The 20,773-nt window shown below is 41.7% G+C and overlaps 1 protein-coding gene across 1 annotated transcript in view; it reads left to right on the top strand.

The window, feature by feature from the left end:
* Window positions 1–20,773, top strand: part of LOC135214475 (probable helicase with zinc finger domain) — a 78,900-nt gene that overhangs the window by 48,335 nt on the left and 9,792 nt on the right. The window contains exon 5 of the mRNA XM_064248822.1: window positions 19,300–20,160. Within this exon, the coding sequence (XP_064104892.1) occupies window positions 19,300–20,160 (861 nt within the window). The remainder of the gene's footprint in view (window positions 1–19,299; window positions 20,161–20,773) is intronic.

The raw sequence follows: 20,773 nt of genomic DNA on the forward strand, positions 1-20,773 counted from the left end.
TACCAGACTCCTCAGAGTGCCGGGACAGACTCTCTTTTGCAGGACTGGGAGGGACTTCAAGCCTATGCTTTTCCTCCGTTCTCTCTGGTGAGGTCAGTCCTCAACAAAGTGAGGGCAACCAAGCGTCTGGATCTCACCTTGATCGCCCCCTTCTGGCCACAGAAGGAGTGGTTTCCCGACCTTCTGGAAGCACTGGTGGAACCCCCCATTCGCCTGCCAGAGAGACCAGATCTTCTCAAACAACCCCACTTTCATCGGTTCCATCAGAGGCTCCACATGCTTCATCTTCATGCCTGGAGACTGTCAGGAGGTTCTCCAAGCACGAAGGGTTCTCCTCCAGAGTGGCGCGACAGTTGGCTCTTGCCAGGCGGCAATCAACCAGAGTAAATTATCAGGCTAAATGGTCGGTTTACAGACGTTGGTGTAAGTCTCAAGGACATTCAATTTCTAGACCTTCCTTACCGAAAGTAGCGGAGTTTTTAGTTCATTTACATCATGACAGGGCCCTGTCACCTCGTGCATTAAGGGTTATAGGTCTATGCTTTCCTATGTTTTTAAAGGCAAGGCTTCCTGAGATCTCTTCATCTTATGTCATTAGAGATTTACTTCGATCTTTTTCCCTATCTCGACCCAGGCCGCAGTGTTCGCCTCCGACATGGGACGTTAACAAAGTCCTTCAAGCCTTAAGGTTCCCTCCGTTTGAGCCTCTGAATTCTGCCAAATTTAGGGACCTCTCTTCTAAGACACTCTTCCTTGTCTCACTGGCTACAGCCAAGAGGGTGGGTGAACTGCAAGCGCACTCTTTTCTGGTTGCCAGATCTGGACAAGACAATGATTTTGTCATACCTTCCTGAATTTGTCGCAAAGACTGAATCGTCTGATATCCATTCCCAGGTCTTTCGTACTGAAGTCGCTGGTCGACTTTGTTGGTAATTTAAATGAGGAATTAGTTCTTTGCCCTGTTAGGGGGCGCTCATGTTATTTACGCCGCACGAAGGACATTCAGGGTCGTCCCCGTCATCTGTTTGTTTCACCCCGAAATGTCAAGAGACCTATTTCAAAGAATGGTGTATCCTTTTTTCTTAGAGATCTGATCGTTAAAACTGGTGGTATCGGCTGTCCTACTGGGGGAAGATCAGACGCCGAGAGCACACAGTATTAGAGCAGTTGCTACATCAGTAGCTTTTATGAAGAACGTCTCAGTCGCCAAGGTGCTTGAGGCGGCGACTTGGCGTTCTAATTCTGTTTTTGCCTCTTTTTTACTTGAGGGATATTTCTCTAGTTCTAGGCGACCTTCGTTCTTTGGGCCCGTTGGTGATGGCAGGACAGGTCGTCAGACAGGAGAATTAGGTAGTCTTCCTGTTTTACGTTTGGTTGCTACCTGTATATTATTCATTAATTTTTATTTTGTTGTATATATTTTTTGTTTTGTATTATAACCCATGGCAGTTTTTTGACGTAGTTATAATGGGAATTAGGCAGTTTGGTATTTAGGTGTTTTTGATGACAAGGACTGACTGCTTGGCAACTCATGCTGCTTCCATTTTCAGTGTGAAATGGTTCCAGCCACTGGGTTGTCGGCACTGGCGACTACGCTTCTCCCAGAGTCGATGCTGACCTAGGACTAGCCACTGGTTCGCTTGTCCTGACGACTCCTGCTTCTTCCACTGTCCTGGACAGGGAATTAGTCGATGGATCGTCTGCTGTCATCTGGTGACTCGCTCACCATCTACTTTTGTCTCACCTGTCTTCTCGGAGTCAGACACTCGTGTGAGATCAGGCGACATTTAGTAGCCCTGAGTTTCTTGTTGACGAAGTCGGTTGCGTTGATACACCCCCGATGATCGTGTAACACGAGACCAGGTTGGACTGTCAGGCATTCGTCCTTCGGGGGACTGAATCGCCTTTTTGCTCCGCGCTCCTTTCTCTTGGCACCAGAAAGCTCGAGTTAGGAGTTGCTCATGAGCCGATTCGTTGCTGGCGACTTCGGGTTGCGTTGATACACCCCCAAGGTTTGCTTAGCTTTGAATCGCCCAGACAGTCCAGACACTCATCCTTTAGGGAAAGAATAGTGCTTGATAGTCTTCAGGGTGCAGCCTTGCTGTCCGCAATTCGTCTGACTGGTCACCTGGTCGGGCACCTGACTTTAGTACAGACAGACTGACTATGCACTTACTCCTTGTCCTGTGCTACCGCAGTTGGTGGCATTATGGTAGGAGACTTTGAGTTGTTAGTATCTTTGACCTTGGGTTGAGTTTTGACTGCCTATGATATATATTTCTTTGTTTGTTTTCTCCTATTCTGTCCGAAGGGGAAATTGTATTCAGATTCCCTCCTCCTTTTCAATGTGGTTAATCGGGCTAGATAAATTATATTAAGGTAATGTTTATTAATATGGAATTTTTATTCTAAAATTAATATTAATAATACTTACCTGTATAATTTATCTAGCCCTAAATCCCCAAAAACCGCACCAAAATTTACCACATTGGCAACCCTGTTACCTCCTATTCTGTCCGCCAGTTGGCAACACTGTCGTTGACAGATACGAAAAACCTTCCCTCAAATCAGTTGTGATAGGCAGATCGTGGGGTAGGATGGGTGGGACTAGATAAATTATACAGGTAAGTATTATTAATATTAATTTTAGAATAAAAATTCCATTTTCAACTATTTCGGTAGAGTCAAATTTGACCGAACGTGGTTTTTTTTCTATTTATCGTGATTTATATGTAAATATTTTGAAAAAAGAGAAAAGCTACAACCTTCAATCATTTTTAGTTGTATTCTACATGAAATTGCGCACATTTTCATATATAAAACTTTATGTAACAGCTACTTTTAATTGGTGCAAACATTTCGACAATCGCAAAAAAAAAAAATTCTGATTTTATCGGAAGAGTTACCGCGCGGACGTAAGGAAAATGTTTTTTTTTTCTTGTGGCCTTGGCTATTTCTCTTCTTTTCGCCGGCGGAATTGATAGAGTATGAGAGTCTAGGTCCCACTGGATTCCTAGCCACTGGAAGCGTGACTCCGGAGTCAGCCGGGACTTGGTCCTGCTTATCTGGAAACCTAAGTGTTCCAGAAACTCTATTACTTTGACCGTCGCCTTGCGGCATTCTTCGACATCTGTGGCCCATATGAGCCAATTGTCCAGATAGGCTACTAACATTATTCCCTGAGTCCTTAATTCCTGGACTACTGTTTCCGCTATCTTTGTAAATATTCTGGGCGCTATGTTGAGCCCGAATGGCATTACTTTGAAGGAATAAGCCTTCTTTCCTAGTCTGAAGCCTAGGAATGGGCGGAAGTGTCTTGCTATCGGGATATGATAGTAAGCATCTGTAAGATGTGGTGACGGCCCCACGGGGAAGTAAGGTCCGCACCTGCGAAACGGTCAGCATTGTGAACTTGTCGCAGTGAATGAATGAGTTCAGATGGGACAAGTCTAGAATTATTCTTAGTTTGTTAGAGTCTGTCTTTGGCACGCTGAACAAGTGCCCTTGAAACTTTAAGTTTCTGATTCGTGACACTACCCTTTTCTGAAGAAGTTCTTGGGTATACTCTATCAGTTCCGAAGTCGGTTTTTGGTAAAAGGTGTTGGATGGAGGAGGACCTTGAAGCCAACTCCAACCCAGACCCTTGGTCACAATACTCTGTGCCCAGTTGCTGAACCCCCACCGATGTCGGTAGAAGTACAGTCTCCCTCCTACCTGGGGATCTCACTGGTTGGCCGATGGTCGGCCACCACGTGCTCCCCGGAAGCCTTTGCTTCGGTTAGAGACTCTTCCGCCGCCTCTGTGACGGGAGGGTCCTCTGGCACGACTGCCTCTGGCAAACCTATTGAACCCTTGAAGTGTTTGAGTCTCAAAGGTTGCATTATAGGCTGGAGAGACAGCAAAGGAGGTCGAAGCCTAAGCCTGTTGTGACGGTTGGGTCAATAGCACAAACTGCTGTTGCGGATGTGCCTTTGACGTCGACGGTTGCGGCACTTGGGACACCGGAACCGCCTGCACCAAAGTCTGCTGTTGGGGGCCTTGGAAGGGCTGGAACTTCCTCTGCCTCTTCTTACCTTTGGGATTCGTTCCGGTGGACTCGGGTTTCCTTTTGGGAATGAGTCCCCAACGAATCTTTAGACTTTGATTTACCCTCGAGGCTTCCGCCAGAACCTCGTTCACGACGGAGGCGGGGAAAAGGTCCGTTCCCCATATGGAGGATGCAATTAGCTTATTAGGTTCGTGGCGGATTGTCGCCTCCGCCAGAACGTGCCTCCTGCAATTCCGCCGAGCTATGATAAAATCATACAAGTCACACTGCATTGTATGCAGTAGTGACTTGGTAATGATCTTAAACAATGGTTCCTCACCATAGATGAGGGACGCCATTTCGGTCATAGTGAGGGAATTGAGGGACCTACTGAGCCTCATCCTAGCGTCATACTCAGCTTGGATCAGGCTGTCTGACAGTCTAGGGAGCCTCCCGCTGACCAGCGTGTTACAGCAGTCCGGCTTGAGCTTACCTACTGAGAAGGTGGCAGGGGTGTCAACCCAGCAATCAGTGGATCCGGGGACCAGAAGGGAAGTTAAATCCGTCTCCCGGAGCTGAGGCATGGGTTCATCCTTTATGGCTGCCTGAATCATCAGTTCAGCCACTTTGGATGTACATGGCATCGGAGTTACCTCATTTACTGCAAAAATAGTAAACGGGCTTTTGTATGCTGTCACTCTTGTTTTGGTACACTGCCATTCTTCCAAGCTCTGGAGCCAAGCCTGTTGAGCTTGATCCCGGGGGAAGATTACTGTTTCTTTGGGGACCTTGTCCTCCCTCCTCATGGCAACTTCCGTTAGGCGGGCGTAGCCCATGAAGGGGAATTGGAGCCCCTGAGGATAGAACTCGAAGTCTTCCAACCTTCGAGTTCCGCAACCCTCAATAGTCAGCATACCCTCCAAGAACGGGGCGTATGCTGCTAACCTCCATGGGTTGTTACTCTTAAATGGAGGTAGATTGGATGAGTCCAGCATTGGCAAGGGCTGAGTAGCCTGTCCGGACTGGGCCAGTCCTGTTGCCACTGTATCCTGGAGACCCGCCATCAGGTTCTCCTGGGTTACCATCCTTTCCGATAAGGATTGGATAGTCTGTCCCGATGCCTCCAGCGTGGTAGACAGTTGGGAAAACATTTCCTGGAACTTGGTCTGGACCAAGTTCCCCATCATGTTTCCCACCTGTTGCATGATGGTGGCTGAAAAGGCATCCGGGTCGAAGGTAGAAGGCTGAGCCTTCGCCTTTAGAACCTTGGCTCTCGACCCCTTCAGCGGGGGAGTAACCTTAGCCTTATCTGCCTCGGGGTTGCGAGCCAATGGCTTAGTGACTTGGCTGGTTCCAGACCGCTTAGGCAAGGATTTTTGCATGGACTTTAAGTCCACTGGGTTCTTAACCTTAGGGATCACTGAGGTAGACTTCGGTCTGACCGACTGAGGTCTCTCGGCGAACCCCTGAAAAGAAGTGGTAGAGGAGAAGGATGAAGACTGAGATGGGCTCAAGAGCAATCCTTGAGCCCCTACTGCACCTGCCTCACTAACATCCTTACCGTTGCCCATGTCGTCAATAGTCATGGGCTCGTGGTCCAAGTCGAGGGCTGCCACTTCCCCTGCGACCTCCTCTTCAAGACCTTCCTCCGGTAAGGGCGATGTCGCGGCTTGAATCATAGCGATGATGGGAGCAGCTACCGTGGGTTCTACCGTCGATGCCTTCTTGGCCCCGGGGTAACTGAGTCCAGCCATATCTTGGGAAAGCATGTAAGGCTGGCCCTTCTTGGCGTTGCGGCCAAACCCGCCTACCCAGACCTTCAGGGTTGTCAAGGCAGCGTCCCTAACCGCTTGGATGCCCTGTAAAAAGGGGTATATTAATAGTTAAAACTAGAGATTAATCTTAGTCTAGTATAATTTTGCAGGCTATAATCGAGTTGATTCTCATTGTATCATTATGTACAGTCCGGCGTGCTACATACCGATTCAGAGACCGTAGCATATCACGCAGCATTCATGGTGCCTGACGATCACGTCCTCCATCTGGACTGCGCAACCGGCATGAGACCAGCAGACCACGTGCCCACAGGGTTCCTGGAGAACGGCGTTGCAACCCTCCTCCAGGCAACGAGCGACCTGGAAGTCAAATGATACATAGTATCATCATTAACCTTCCGGAGACAAGTCCGGGGTTGCATGTAGTATGCTATTGCTGCTGGAGTAACTCCGGTGGCAGCATATATATTGCACAATAACATGCGACCTTGTTCTCACCAGCTCCGGCGCTCCGTCTATACCCCTAGTAACATCCGAAATAGACAATGGGGGACAGGTTATGAAACTCAATGGACTCCGGTGACGCCGGAGACGGTTTCAAGCCGTTCCCATTGCGTCGGGATGAAGGATAGAATCCAATACCCAGGTACAGGGTTGAGGAGCTAGTGATAACCGGGTAGGTCAGTTAAATACACGGTGGAGTTGATAAGTCCGCCGTCGTAAATAACCGAATATTTAGTAAGATAATACCTTACAAAATACAATGGTGGATGTTATGTTATGTGTAATAAAACATGCATGCAGCATAAGGGATCCCATGGTTAGGCCGAAGCCTTTTCACGTATCTAAATACGCCTAGCTATCCCAATGCCGGGCCCGGCTTCGAAAGAACAGAACAGGGGTTCGGTTATAACCTTAACCCATATTTGGTCGGCGAGGGGTAGGACTATTTACATAGACCATACCTTGAAGCCAGAGTCCCGAGTCTGCCGGAGCGGGGTGGGAAAGGGTGGGCACAAAAGACAGAGAAAGGGATACATAACATAGTGGACCGAGGCGCACCCCACCCTGCTGAGCCTGGTGGCCAACCAGGGCTCGGCCGAGCAGGGCTCCCCCCATCTCCACTAGAGAGAGGCATGGTACGGTGGGCCCGCCTACCGATAGTCCTCCCCACCCATCCCCCCTTTGGGAAACTCGGATCGGCTACCTGAGGTAGCGTGAGCGAGTCCTCACTCCACCCCGAGGTGGGTGAGAGGGTGGGGGGGGGGGGGGGGGTTTTGGGGGGGGGGCGCGGGGAGGGGTCGGTTAGCAGGGTGGCGTCGGTTTAGCAGGGTGGCTCGTACGCGATCGACTGGGGACCTTCTCAGCCGTGTGAACAGTCACGCGGTGTGAAAGACCAGTTGATCGAAAGTAGGCCTATAGGTTAACTGAATGCCGTATACAATGAACATAGTAAACACATAACACAAACATCCTGTCCTAACACGGGGAGAAGAAAGAAAAATAAATATGGAGTAAAAGAGAAAGTAAGGTGTCCTCTTGAGAAGCTGGCCTAACTTCGCAAATCGAATCGATCTGGACCCGTTAGCCTGGCAACTCAGAGCGGCTTAGCCTAGATGCCATATCGAGTTATTTAATCGAGGGGCAAGGCGGCCAGGGTGGCTCAAGGACGATCCTAGGCTACGAATGGACCAGGGTCCTTCCGTAGAAGACAAGAGTGTCTTACCATGAAAATGTCTATAATACAACCTGACTAGATATATGGTTGTTATGCCAACCTCAAGATGTAAAATAAGGCTAATTGAGTAGGCTACGTCCCGACAGCATGCGGTTCGGTCAGTAGGCTATACCTCTGTGATCGTACTAATCATAAAAACGTCAGCAATAAAAGCATCTGTATAAAACATAAATAGAGTACTGCTAGGTAATAGGATCGACTCCAATTAGTATAGGAGACCAATTGGAGAATGATATAAGCGTAACTTTACGCGGGTAGCGAGCCACGAAATGGTGGCGCGGGTCGGCAACATGCGGACTGCCGCTCTCGCATATAACCTATTTTAAAACAGTTTATCATGCCCATCGCTACCTCAAAATAATATCAAACATTAATTGCAGTACGTACTTGGATGCAGAAGCTACTTGACGTTCCATGATGTTAATTAAGGAAATTCCAACGAATTCACAACACAGAGCAAAAAACGTGTGCTAGCGATGTCGTGCTATCGAAAGGAATGGTAAACAAAGGCGCTAGTTGTAGTAGTAGCGGGTAGCGGGGGCCTAGAACGGCTCCTAAGTAGACGTGGGATATTGAGGAAGGAAGAGACTAAATGGCAAGGGATCTCTGGTAGTGGTTTCACTCGCCCCGGATACCATACTGACACCTTGAATAAAGGTGAGCGAGCCAGAATACTCTGGCACTACCATATAGCTTTTTTCTCTGGTATTTGTAGCAATACTTATATCTTAAATATGAGTGCTAAAGGAACCATTTCACGGAGCGACACAGGCTGAGCCCAGAAATTGCAGATTTTATTGAGATAGACAAGTGCCATAAAACTAGATCGCCAATAACCGAGTCCTCCGATGACTGGGGACTGCCTGTATACCTTACCTTGTGAACACCACTTATGCCCCCATTCCTTATTATTACCATTGCCACAACTTCCCTATAGGCACTGCCCACCATTGTTCACACATGTATATTGCTCATTTTTATATTCCACATGAATTAAGGACTAGTTGGACTATATTCCACAAACTCACCATCAAGACTATTAATATCCCTAAACTTTTGCGAGACATGTCACACCTTGTAGCCTTTACCTAACATAGTCCATTGGCCTAGCAACTCGACAATACTAAGAAGTGTTTTAAATTTATCCTACCTAACCAACAGCTCAGACTATCATAAAGTAATGAATTTTCTTGTCGAACAAACTGCTTGCTTGGTTTTTTTTTTTTTAATCAAAACTTTTTTTTTTTTTTAATTTTTACCAAATTTTTTCCACATGCAGCCATTACTTTAACTTTATGGGAGAAACTTTGCTCTCCTCCCAACCCCACAAAACAGCACCTTGCTCAAATGCTGATGTTGTTTGAGATTAATTTTAGCTGAAAAATGTATATATGTTTGGTTTCTCTGTAGCAATACCAGGTTGTTAGTGTTTTATTTTATAGTTACTTATTAACCCTTTAACGCCGAAGGGGTATAATAAAAATCATCTCCCATATGCCGGGGGGGTCTCGGAGTGATCGCCGAAGCAGAAATTTTTTTTTCAAAAAATCACAGTGCGCTTAGTTTTCAAGATTAAGAGTTCATTTTTTGCTCCTTTTTTTGTCATTGCCTGAAGTTTAGTATGCAACCATCAGAAATGAAAAAATATCATTATCATATATAAATAATGCGATATATGATAGCGCAAAAACAAAATTTCATATATAATTGTATTCAAATCGCGCTGTGAGCAAAATGGTTAAAGCTAATGAGTTAATATTTTTTCGTTGTATTGTACACTAAATTGCAATCATTTTGGTATATAACACATTGTAAAACGATCAAAGCAACACACAAAATATTATCACAAAATAGTGCATGAATTCATAACGCGCGGACGTAAAAAATATTGTTCTAGAGATTTCCAATTTGTTTCAAAATGAAGATAAATGATTGAATATTACTATACTGTAAGAGTTTTAGCGTACAATTGCAGTTTTCGACCATTTCGAGTGAGTTAAAGTTGACCGAATGTCAAAATTTTTTAATATATTTTTTTGTATACAAATATTTTGAAAATGAGAAAAGCTACAACCTTCAATTATTTTTTGTTGCATTCTACATGAAATTGTGCACATTTTCATATATAAAACTCTATGACACCCCTAATATGAAATTGAGCAAATATTATGAGAATGCGATGTATGCATTTCGGAGATTTGCGGCAGAGAATCTGCGAGCGGAGGGAAGGAAAGTTTTTTTTCCAAAAATTCACCATAAATCTAAATATTGTGCTAGAGACTTCGAATTTGTTTCAAAATGAAGATAAATGGCTGAATATTACTAGACTGTAAGAGTTTTAGCTTACAATTGCATTTTTCAACCATTTCGGTAGAGTCAAAGTTGACTGAACATAGTTTTTTCTATTTATCGTGATTTATATGCAATTATTTTGAAAATGAGAAAAGCTACAACCTTCAATTATTTATTGTTGTATTCTACATTAAATTGCGCAAATTTTCATTTATAAAACTCTATGAAACGGAGCAAATATTACGAGAATGCGACGTACGCATTTCGGAGATTTGCGGCGGAGAATCCGCGAGCGGAGGGAAGGAAGAAGTTTTTTTCAAAAATTCACCATAAATCTAAATATTGTGTTAGAGACTTTAAATTTGTTTCAAAATGAAGATAAATGACTGAATATTACTAGACTGTAAGAGTTTTAGCTTACAATTGCGTTTTTTGACCATTTTGGTAGAGTCAAAGTTGACCGAACGCAGTTTTTTTCTATTTATTGTGATTTATATGCAATTATTTCGAAAATGAGAAAAGCTACAACCTTCAATGATTTTTTGTTGTATTCTACATAAAATTGCACACATTTCCATATATAAAACTATGAAATGCCTAATATGAAATGGAGCAAATATTACGAGAATGCGATGTACAGTGGGCCTCGTTATCCCCACGGGGATAGGGCCTAGAACCCCCCCGTGATAAGTAAATACCCGTGTTATCCTGATACCCCCCTCAAAAATTGCTTAAAACTGCCTACTTTAATAGTTAACCCACCCAAGACCACTATTCCAATGTTTATAACTGCCTACTTTAGTTCAAACACCAAATATGTTTTTCAACTATCACCTAAAACTAAATTCAAGACAGTTTTAAAGTATTGTACAAAATTAGCCTTAAAAAATAAATGTAGTATATGTACTACTGTACATAGGTATGTAGCCTACTAGCCTAGGGATTACAGCTAGAAGCCTACATACGCATGGTGGGCCTCTTTTTTTTTTACAAGGAAAGAGAGGATGAGTGGTAGAGAACTATCAAAATATGTAAATCATATGGGTACTCACCAACAATCTATGTTGATAAAAGATGGCGACGATTTTGCAGTGCAATCCAGTAATATAATAACGATAATGCTACCAACAGTATGCAGCGAAACATCTCTTCCCTTCGTCACAACACGTTAATACTAGTATATTCCACGTAAAAAACCTTCATCTGACCTTTAGGCGTCTTTCCCATAAGAGTTAAAGAATCAGGGCTTTTGGATGCCACATAATTAACTCGTTTATATGGGTACAATTTAAAGAACGCGCCGCACACCACATTTCATAACAACACCAAACAAACGTTTGTAGGCCAGTGTTGCCAACTGGGAATGGCAATTTCTTGCTAGATTTTGTTCCATAAAAGGCTAAAAAAAAATCACATACCGTATATACTCGAATAAGTGCAATCTCCCCATATCGTGCAACCCCTAATTTTCACCAATAAACAGTGGTTTTGTGTTTTGTCATGTATCTCATGTATCATGCAAGTTCATAAGGTTGGTGGTTAGCCTGCTAATGGCCGAGTCATTCAGATGTGTGCTGAGCTAGTCAATTTACGTAATTTTCTTATTAATCTCGAGAATTGAATAGAAAATCTCAGATTAAAAAAAAATCCCAAGATAATAAAATAATTGTAAAAATAACACGCCTTGGAGTCCTTAATCATTCTCTCTCTCTCTCTCTCTCTCTCTCTCTCTCAGGAATAAATACGTACGTACTGTAATTTGCAGTAAATGTGTAGACATTGTGTGCGTGTTTTTAAAAAAGTGCAGTACACACACATTCCGATGTTTCGGTTTTTGGAATTTTTCAGATTTCGGAAATGTGAGGTCAGATGCCTAATCAAACAAAACACCACTACTGCAGCAAAAACATTTTTTCCCTTTATGTTTTTCATTATTGTTATTTATTAATTACAGTTTATTTAAATAAATATTAATATAATACTGTTAAATGAATGTGAGATAATTAAGATCACCTATAATAAAATAGTGGGACAATTAATACCATATGTTCACTAATAGGTATTATTTTCAAAACAAACATTCCGTAAAACACAAAAAATATATGTACATAACAATCAAAATATAATAATGTTTTGCAGTTCAACTTGTGAATTTTAACAATAAGTATGACTATATAATATATTTTACCATATCGATCTTGAAGTTGAAGAGTCGTAAAATTCTGAGGATGGTCCGGGAAAAGGATTTGTACTTTGTGATTACGTATCGCTACACCATGTGGTATTTTCATTCCACTATATTGATGACGCACGCTACGACACACTGGTGTTTTTCATACCACTATACGTTAAAGTTAAAAACATGACATAGAATCGACTTTGCGACTTCGTTCACTTTGATATTTTTAACGATACAATAACTATCATTTGTACTACTAAAACATCTTCACATAAGTAATTTTTCGTAAGATATTGTGTTGTTGCAAAAGCTAGCTATACATAAAAGGCTTTTATAATTTAAGTCATCTTAGATATACATATGCACCCAAACTCATTGTGGGGAAATTTACTACTGTTTCCTCGGATATGGAAATACTTTAGCATCATTCAAACACTTTAATAATATAATGCATAAATACTAGGCTATACATATTTACATCGTATACAAATACTACATACAGTTATATACACATACTTTTATATACAAAGTTAACAGTTATATACCATACTTTTATATACAAAGTTTTATAATATGAATAGTGATCAGACGACAGCTGTGCACTGGACTACGTACGTACTACTTGGAAGATTAAAACGAAACAAAAAAAATTTTGTTGTTGTTAGTCGCCGGGATAGATTAACATTTTTCCAGAGATTAAAAGCTGAATTTTGTTTTGAAGGTATGTTCACCGCGATAGTTATATTATTGTTTTCCACGAAGGAATAATTATATAAAGAAAATTATTGAGTAATTTTTGCCGTCAGCAGTCAGAAAATCACGAACATGGTAACGTTCAAACCTAGTGCCATCCATGGCGTATGTCTATAAATAGAACAGAAGCAGAGGGCAGTCATTGGATAACAGATCTCCATGGCTACCAACCAACCAATCAGGTGTTAGTTATACTACTCTGTAATTTCTTAGAATGAACGTTTACACACACGAAGCTAACGATGATGTATGTGTTTTTGCATACAGTACGTAGTTTTTAGTTTTATTATTAGTGTAAGTATTTACTGATTCATGAAGAATAGAATGATTCCTTCTCATTACTTGAATGCAAAATGGCTTGAAGATTCTCCGCAAAAAGAAGAGAAAAAAAAATTCCTTAGAAGATGATATCTATTTACTAACGCGGTTGACATACCTTCAAAAGAAAAATTCAGCTCTTTAATCTCTGGAAAAATGTTAATCTATCCCGGCGACTACAACAACAAAATTTTTTGTTTGTTTATCTTCCAGTACATAGTACGTACGTAGTCCAGTGCACAGCTGTCGTCTGATCACTATCATATGATTAATTTTGTATATAAAAGTATGTGTATATAACTGTTAACTTTGATATAAAAGTAGTGTATATAACTGTATGTAGTATTTGTATACGATGTAAATATGTACCCTAGCCAGTATTTATGCATTATATTATTAAAGTGTTTGAATGATGCTAAAGTATTTCAATATCCGAGGAAACAGTAGTAAATTTCCCCACAATGAGTTTGGGTACATATGTATATGGTGACTTAAATTATAAAAGCCTTTTATGTATAAGCTAGCTTTTGTAACAACACATATCTTACGAAAAATTACTTATGTGAAGATGGTTTTAGTAGTACAAATGATAGTTATTGTATCGTTAAAAATATCAAAGTGAACGAAGTCGCAAAGTCGATTATATGTCATGTTTTTCCTAAACGCGTGACTTAACCTGTTAAGCGTCACCCCCCACGTATATACGTTTACCGCGATCTACTCGGTAGCGCCTTCAACGGGATATTACGTTCAAAACTTTGACTGTGCTTGTCAAGCCGTCAGCCCCGTAATAATACGTTTACTCGTATAGAAAGTGTAGGAAATCATTTGGTAACACTCTCAGCACACGGGGAACTTATTTCCAGCCCCTGGCAAACTCTTCCTGGTGGTCGCTTATGCTAAAAAACTGCCTGTCTGTTGGTTTTCTTTCAATACGCTTCGGCCGTTTATCGAGACAAATTGGATTTCGCGTCTTTCACAATGAATGTCCCAAAGAGGAGGCGTATTTCTTCAGGTGAGATCATTCAAATACTAGATGAGGAGTCTGATATTGATAAACCTATTTGATGATGAGAGCTCTAGTTCTGATCCTCCAGTGATGATACAAACTTTTCTTCCAATAGCGGGAGTGAAGATGAATTTTCTTTGCCGAGTGACTGGACTCCGAGAGAGAGAGAGAGAGAGAGAGAATTTCCTACACTTAATTACAGTAAGAATAATAAACATAAAAATCAATATTAACTTTGAAAAAACTATCATCAGTGCTATGATCGCTGATTACACAAAAAAGCGTGACGGTACGTTTAGCAGCGAGCTCATCCAGGGGAGGACGCTTAACAGGTTAAAGGAGAACGTTATTTTGGTTGTTTATCACTGGCACAAACCCATAACAATGCAGTGTATGTATGATAATTTCTAAACTATTATTCACTACCAAAATAACGATGATATTTTGTATTGAAAATTAATGTTACGTATATTCCAAACATTATTACTACGTAGCATGATAGTACTATAAAAATTTCGAAAGATAATCTTGCTGTGAACGCTACCATAATTTGATTTTTCATCATACGTACGTACATTTTGTCAGCTGGCTGGCCTCGCATAGATAAAATTGATTTCATGATATGGAATTACTCCACGAATAGCCTTTTATTATGAAGATATGACGATAATATATAAGGTAAAAAATGCTTTTATGTATTTCGTTTACGCTTCGTCGCCAATAACAAACAGCAATACTTACGATAATCTATGACAAATAGCGTTTGTATGACTTCATTGTTCAGAGAAGTTATATACGAATACTGCCAAAATAATAATGAAGTTCGAATTAATTTTAGCCTTAATGTTATTACTACTGTAATTACACTACCACTACTATGTTAAAATTTCTAAAAGTTTATCAAAACAAAAAATGTCGCTTTGAACGCAACCGTATACATAAACCATTTTCGTACTTAAAGGTATAGCTTACATTTGTGGCTGGCCACTGCAACGATAAAGTTGAGTGCAATGATGTGGAATTATTCTTCGAATAGGCTATTTATTATGAAGATATGACTATAATATATATGGTAAGAATGGTTTATTACCTTTATTGTCAATTAATATCATAATGTGAATGTGTGTACGTTGGTGGTTATCGCACTGCAACTACGCTTAGCCTACCAATGAACGTCGTACATAAACCTTGAATAGGCTATTTATTTCGAAGATAGGACACTAATATATTAGGTGAGAATGGTTTTATTACCTTTATTGTCAGTAATCATTATATGAGTCTTTAAATGAATGTTGGTAGTTATCGACCACGGCCGAGGGTTAGCCTACCGAAAAACATCGCATACGCAACACAAACAAACCCGTGATGCAGCGATTCATACCAGTGATGTAACATGAGAAAGAGAAACGTCCAAGAAAAACCCAGTGATTAACTGGATCCGTGAATACTGATCCGTGAATAAGCAGGATGCCCACTGTACTCATTTCGGAGATTTGCGGCGGAGAATCCGCTCGCTGAGGGAAGGAAGAAGTTTTTTTCAAAAATTCACCATAAATCTAAATATTGTGCTAGAAACTTCGAATTTGGCTCAAAATGAAGATAAATGGCTGAATATTACTAGACTGTAAGAGTTTTAGCTTACAATTGCGTTTTTCAACCATTTCGGTTGAGTCAAAGTTGACCGAACATAGTTTTTTTTCTATTTATCGTGATTTATATGCAATTATTTTGAAAATTAGAAAAGCTACAACCTTCAATTATTTCTTTTTGTATTCTACATGTAATTATGCACATTTTCATCTATAAAACTCTATGAAACGCCTAATATTACGAGAATGCAACATACGCATTTCTGAGATTTGCGGTGGAAAATCCGCGCGCAGAGAGAAGGAAAAAGTTTTTCAAAAATTCACCATAAATCTAAGTATTGTTCTAGAGACTTCGAATTTGTTTCAAAATGAAGATGAAGATAAATGATTGAATATTACTAGTGTTAGGTATTTTGCCTACCCAAAAAATACCAAAATATATATAGCATATAATATATATATATATATATATATATATTATATATATATATATTATATATATATATATATATATATTTATATATATATATATATTTATTTATTAAATTTATTCTGGTACGAATACATAACTAAAAGGAATGCAGGTGAAACTTTTCTTTTTGCATAAAATGAAATAACATGTATCATGCATCAATAGATACTGATATATAAAAACTTGTAATAAATATAAAAGTAAATATAAAATAAATGCAAAATACTCATTCGTAATCCTGACTCTACGTACTAGTACTATTCTTGTTTTCTCCCTCCTCCATTGAAGAGTCTTGCATTTTTGCATTTTTTTCCTCTCGACATGACGAGGTACAGGTGGAGGAGGGAGAGCGCGCCCTTACTGCTGATGGGCCAGGCAGCCCCGTGCGCCTTCCGCTGTCGGTTCCTCAGGCACACTCCAATAGAAGACCGCATTGTGGTATTTACGGTCACACTCCCCGAACCTGCAAAGAGCTATTTTGCAGGTGCGACAGAAGAACTGGGTGTCTCTCCTTCTGCCATTCATATGGCACACCCGGCACCGTTTCTGCCTGTGCCCTTGTAGGAGCTCCAGTGTGTGATCTCCTGGCTGCAGCCGACACACAGGGTACGCTACCCAACGAGAAGTGATGTGGGCGGGGCCAGCAGCAGGGGCGTTGGCAGCAAGGGTGTCGGCAGCAGGGGCGGCAGCGGCAGCACCAGTAGGAGCAGGACGACCGAAGTTGGCCCCCCTAATATCTGCCCTTTCCTCTAGGGGCAGATCTGCAGCTCGGGGCAGGGACCATTGATGGAAGGCCACTCATCGGGATTAAAGTGGATGAGGGCATTCCCGGCTACCTCGAGGAACTGGATGTGGGACAACCTCCGGAGACCGTGACTGTAGTACCCACAGTACAATATGTAGGCATTTTGGAGGGCCAACTGAAGAATGTATTTGAGGAGCTTCTGTGTCCACCTCCTGGTTCTCCTGGCGAAGGGATAATACTGGATGAGTTGATCAAAGAGATCAACTCCTCCCATGTGCCTATTGTAGTGCCCAATGACGGTAGGCCGCTCGGCACGAAACTCCTCATACATAACTCGGCCCTGTCGACTTGTCTTCTTCCGCTGTTCGATCTCTTCTTGGATGGGTTCGTGACTCCTCGTAATCATGGGGACGAGTCGGACCCCCTTCCAACAGATGACGAAGACAGCTCCCTTCCGCAGCCACTCTGTCTCTCCTCTTGCCAGATGTTGCGGATGGCTAGCGAACCTCTTGAGGACATTCGGAGCCCCATGCACCAACCGAAGGGTACCACTGACGTGCACACCTGCTTCATACAGTTCCTGGGCCAGGTATACTGAGTTATAATAAGTATCCATAAACAGGTGGTATCCCTGGTTATGGAAACGATCCACAAGACTGAAAACAGTGTCACGCAGCGTGGAGAAGACCCCGAAATGCACCGAGAAGTCCACTACGTATCCAGTGTTGGACTCGGTAATAAAAAAAATTTCACTCCATATTTCTTTGGCTTCTTGGGGTTATACACTTTAATGCTTCGATGTACTTTGTAAGGCATCATCCCCTCATCCAAAGAAAGGTTCTTTCTAGGAACCACGAGAATTTTGCACCGCTCACGAATGTATTCCAACACTGGGCGGACTAATATGAGGCGATCGGAGTTATTCCGGGGTATGGCCCATCAGTTGAAGATGTTGAAATACCTGTCCAACGCCAGGAAAGTATCACGGGGCATAACGCTTGGCACATTGGGCGTACTTAAAAAAAATTCCGCCTCCAATATTGCCTGACGTCGGCAGCAGGAATCATACCAAAAAAAATGTGGACCCCCAAAAAATGCGCCATGTCGGTGAGGTTGCAGCCCCACCAGCGATACGACAGTGTTGTGCATAGTTTGTCACGGCAGTACCAAGCGTAGTCTGCCGTCTCTGCTACCAGGTACTCCAGCAATTCCCGCGTAAGGAACAGCTGAATGAACCCCAGAGCAGTGAGAGGAACAGGTACGGTGAGGCCTGGTGCTGCCATGAATGGGTGCATGTTAGGTGGGGTGGGGTTCTCCGTCCACCCCTCGTCGCTCTCGGACGACCGACCTTCACCTTGGCTGGCACGACGCTCCGACCTTCTACATGCCCGTGCGCGGGCACGGTTTCGCACCCGAAACCCCACCACTGGCCCATCTCCCTCACTTAGTCCCTCGCTTTCTGTATCGTCATCAGCGACAAAACTAGACAACCCTATATCCTCCTCCTCCTCCTCCTCCTCAGATTCCCCCTCAGATTCCCCCTCATAAGCACTAAAATCACTAAATTCTAGCTCACTTTCGGGATGTGAGCCTCGAACGGACATTGGGGGCAAATATTCATCATCACTGACATCGGGAGTGATGTCCTCATCACTGGATGACCAACCGCCATCAAAATGAGGACTTGCGACATGCTCCCGATCGAGCTCCGATAAGTAAGCATCAATGTTCCTTGGTTGGAGGCCTCCCAAATACCTTGGTCCGTGAACTCCCAGCATCCCCCAAGGCGTGTGATTCAAAAGTTTTCAGCTGGTAGACCTATAAGTATTTTTCCGCAAATTTAAAAAAAAAAAAATTTCTATGTCGACGTACGATACGTCCAATCGGCACCCAACAGACAATTTATGTCGACGTATAATACGTCCAATCGGCGTTTAAGGGTTAATTAAAGTTTGCCATATTAGCTTTTGTACCATTAATGTTAGAACTTGCTTTTTATCACACTGTAGGCTGAACTTTTAATTGATTGATGTTGGAACTGATCCAATTTTCTCATGTCCAAAAAAGAACTTATTTTTCCAAGTTAGTATTATATTTTTGCTTATACATGTGTTTGTATGTTTTATTGTCATTATTTCATGTTTTTATCATAATTCCTTGCTTTGGTTCTATTTTTATTTTTCTCAATGAAGCATTTTGCAGAACTCCTCCAAATTTGAGTCAGATTGTGTATGTCAGATAATGCACAGCCAATGATTAAGATTCTCTTTATGTACTAAGGGGATAAGTAGAACCTGTTAGTAGTGAATATTGGTGTAACATAAGTGTTAAATTAAAATCCTAGATATATTTTGACAAATGTAATTTGATACACATGCTGAGAATTGTTTTTCTTTAAACAGAAAACTGTGGGAGAAGTTTTTGCAGCTCTGCTCAGAAGCAGGATCACTTTATGGGATCACCTGGTCTGCCCTCCGAGCTCAACTGGATGGTGTTGAACTCAAGAAGACCTATGTTCTAAATCCGTTGGCTCCAGAATTTATTCCTCGTTACCTATATTTTTCACCCTTACCTTCACTTCCAATGGTACCAACTATGCCACCTTATGTTAACTTTTTCCCACCTTACAGTTCTTACATGCCTGCGTACCCTATGCATTCTGTCATTGGACATCATCCAGTGCCATACATGCCTTCAGCCCATATACCTCCACAGTGGCCTGCTGTACGATATGGCAAGCCACTAATGAAGCCTCCACCTGGTAGGCCAGCCCAACAGTTAGTTGCATCCCATCCTTTACGACCCCCAGTAACCTCAACAATGGCACCTCCTTACATTGAAGCAATTGGTCACGATTATCTTCCCGTGCAGCCAGGTTTTTATTCTATGTACTATCCACATTGCCCTCCTATCACCCACCCTATAACGGCAATTAGACCTCCACCAAATATAGAGTCATATAATCGAAGTGCATACATTTCAGCCCTCCCTCAAACGTATCATGATATTAAACAGTTAACCCCACCTGCAAATTTGTTACATCCCATTGGCTTCAAAAGTGCTCATTATGGACGGAGTATGCCACTCCCTGTGCCACAACCAGATCATGTTATACCCCAGAGTGAAGGAGACAAATCATACCAGTTCCTTAATAATGTACACTTTCCTGAACGTAATCTTTCATCCAACCCATCAGCAGTTTCCCAGTCCATCCGTTCACGTGCTGACACAGAATCTCCTCTGTCGACTCATTCTAGAGAAAGGTAAGTTACCAGGTTTGGGTTGATAAAGCTTAACTAATACAGTAAAATCTCATGTAATTGTACAGTCCATAACTGGATTTCACTAAATGATGAACTGTTTGTTCTATCAGTCATACCAGGATGTTAAGAAGATTTTCCAATTAAAGTAGGATGAGATGAGCAGAAGTCAATACTGTTTAGCATTGCATGAGTTAGGTAGCAGATAGTGAATGCTGTTTTGCAGTGCAATTTTGGGGGTGGTGGAAGTCCTTGGAAGGTGAAGGCCAAGGCTAGTTCACTAGAAATATTTTGAAGGCATGGTATCTTTAATATGACATAGGAGTATATTAGATATATATATATATATATATATATTATATATAGAATATGATATTATTATATAATTATCATATAGTATAGATAGATCTAGATAGAATCTATATATAGAGTATGATGATAGATCTAGAAGATTAGAGAGATCTATAGATATAGATATATAGATGATAGATAGAATATATATGATATCTAGATATATATAATGAGAGATCATATATAGAGATAGAGAGATATATAGATAGAGAAATGGTTTGGATAGCTTATATATAATCTATAGATCGTAATAGATATATAGATA

This window comes from Macrobrachium nipponense, chromosome 45, assembly GCF_015104395.2.
Source record: "Macrobrachium nipponense isolate FS-2020 chromosome 45, ASM1510439v2, whole genome shotgun sequence".
In the NCBI taxonomy this organism is placed as follows: Eukaryota; Metazoa; Arthropoda; class Malacostraca; order Decapoda; family Palaemonidae; genus Macrobrachium; species Macrobrachium nipponense.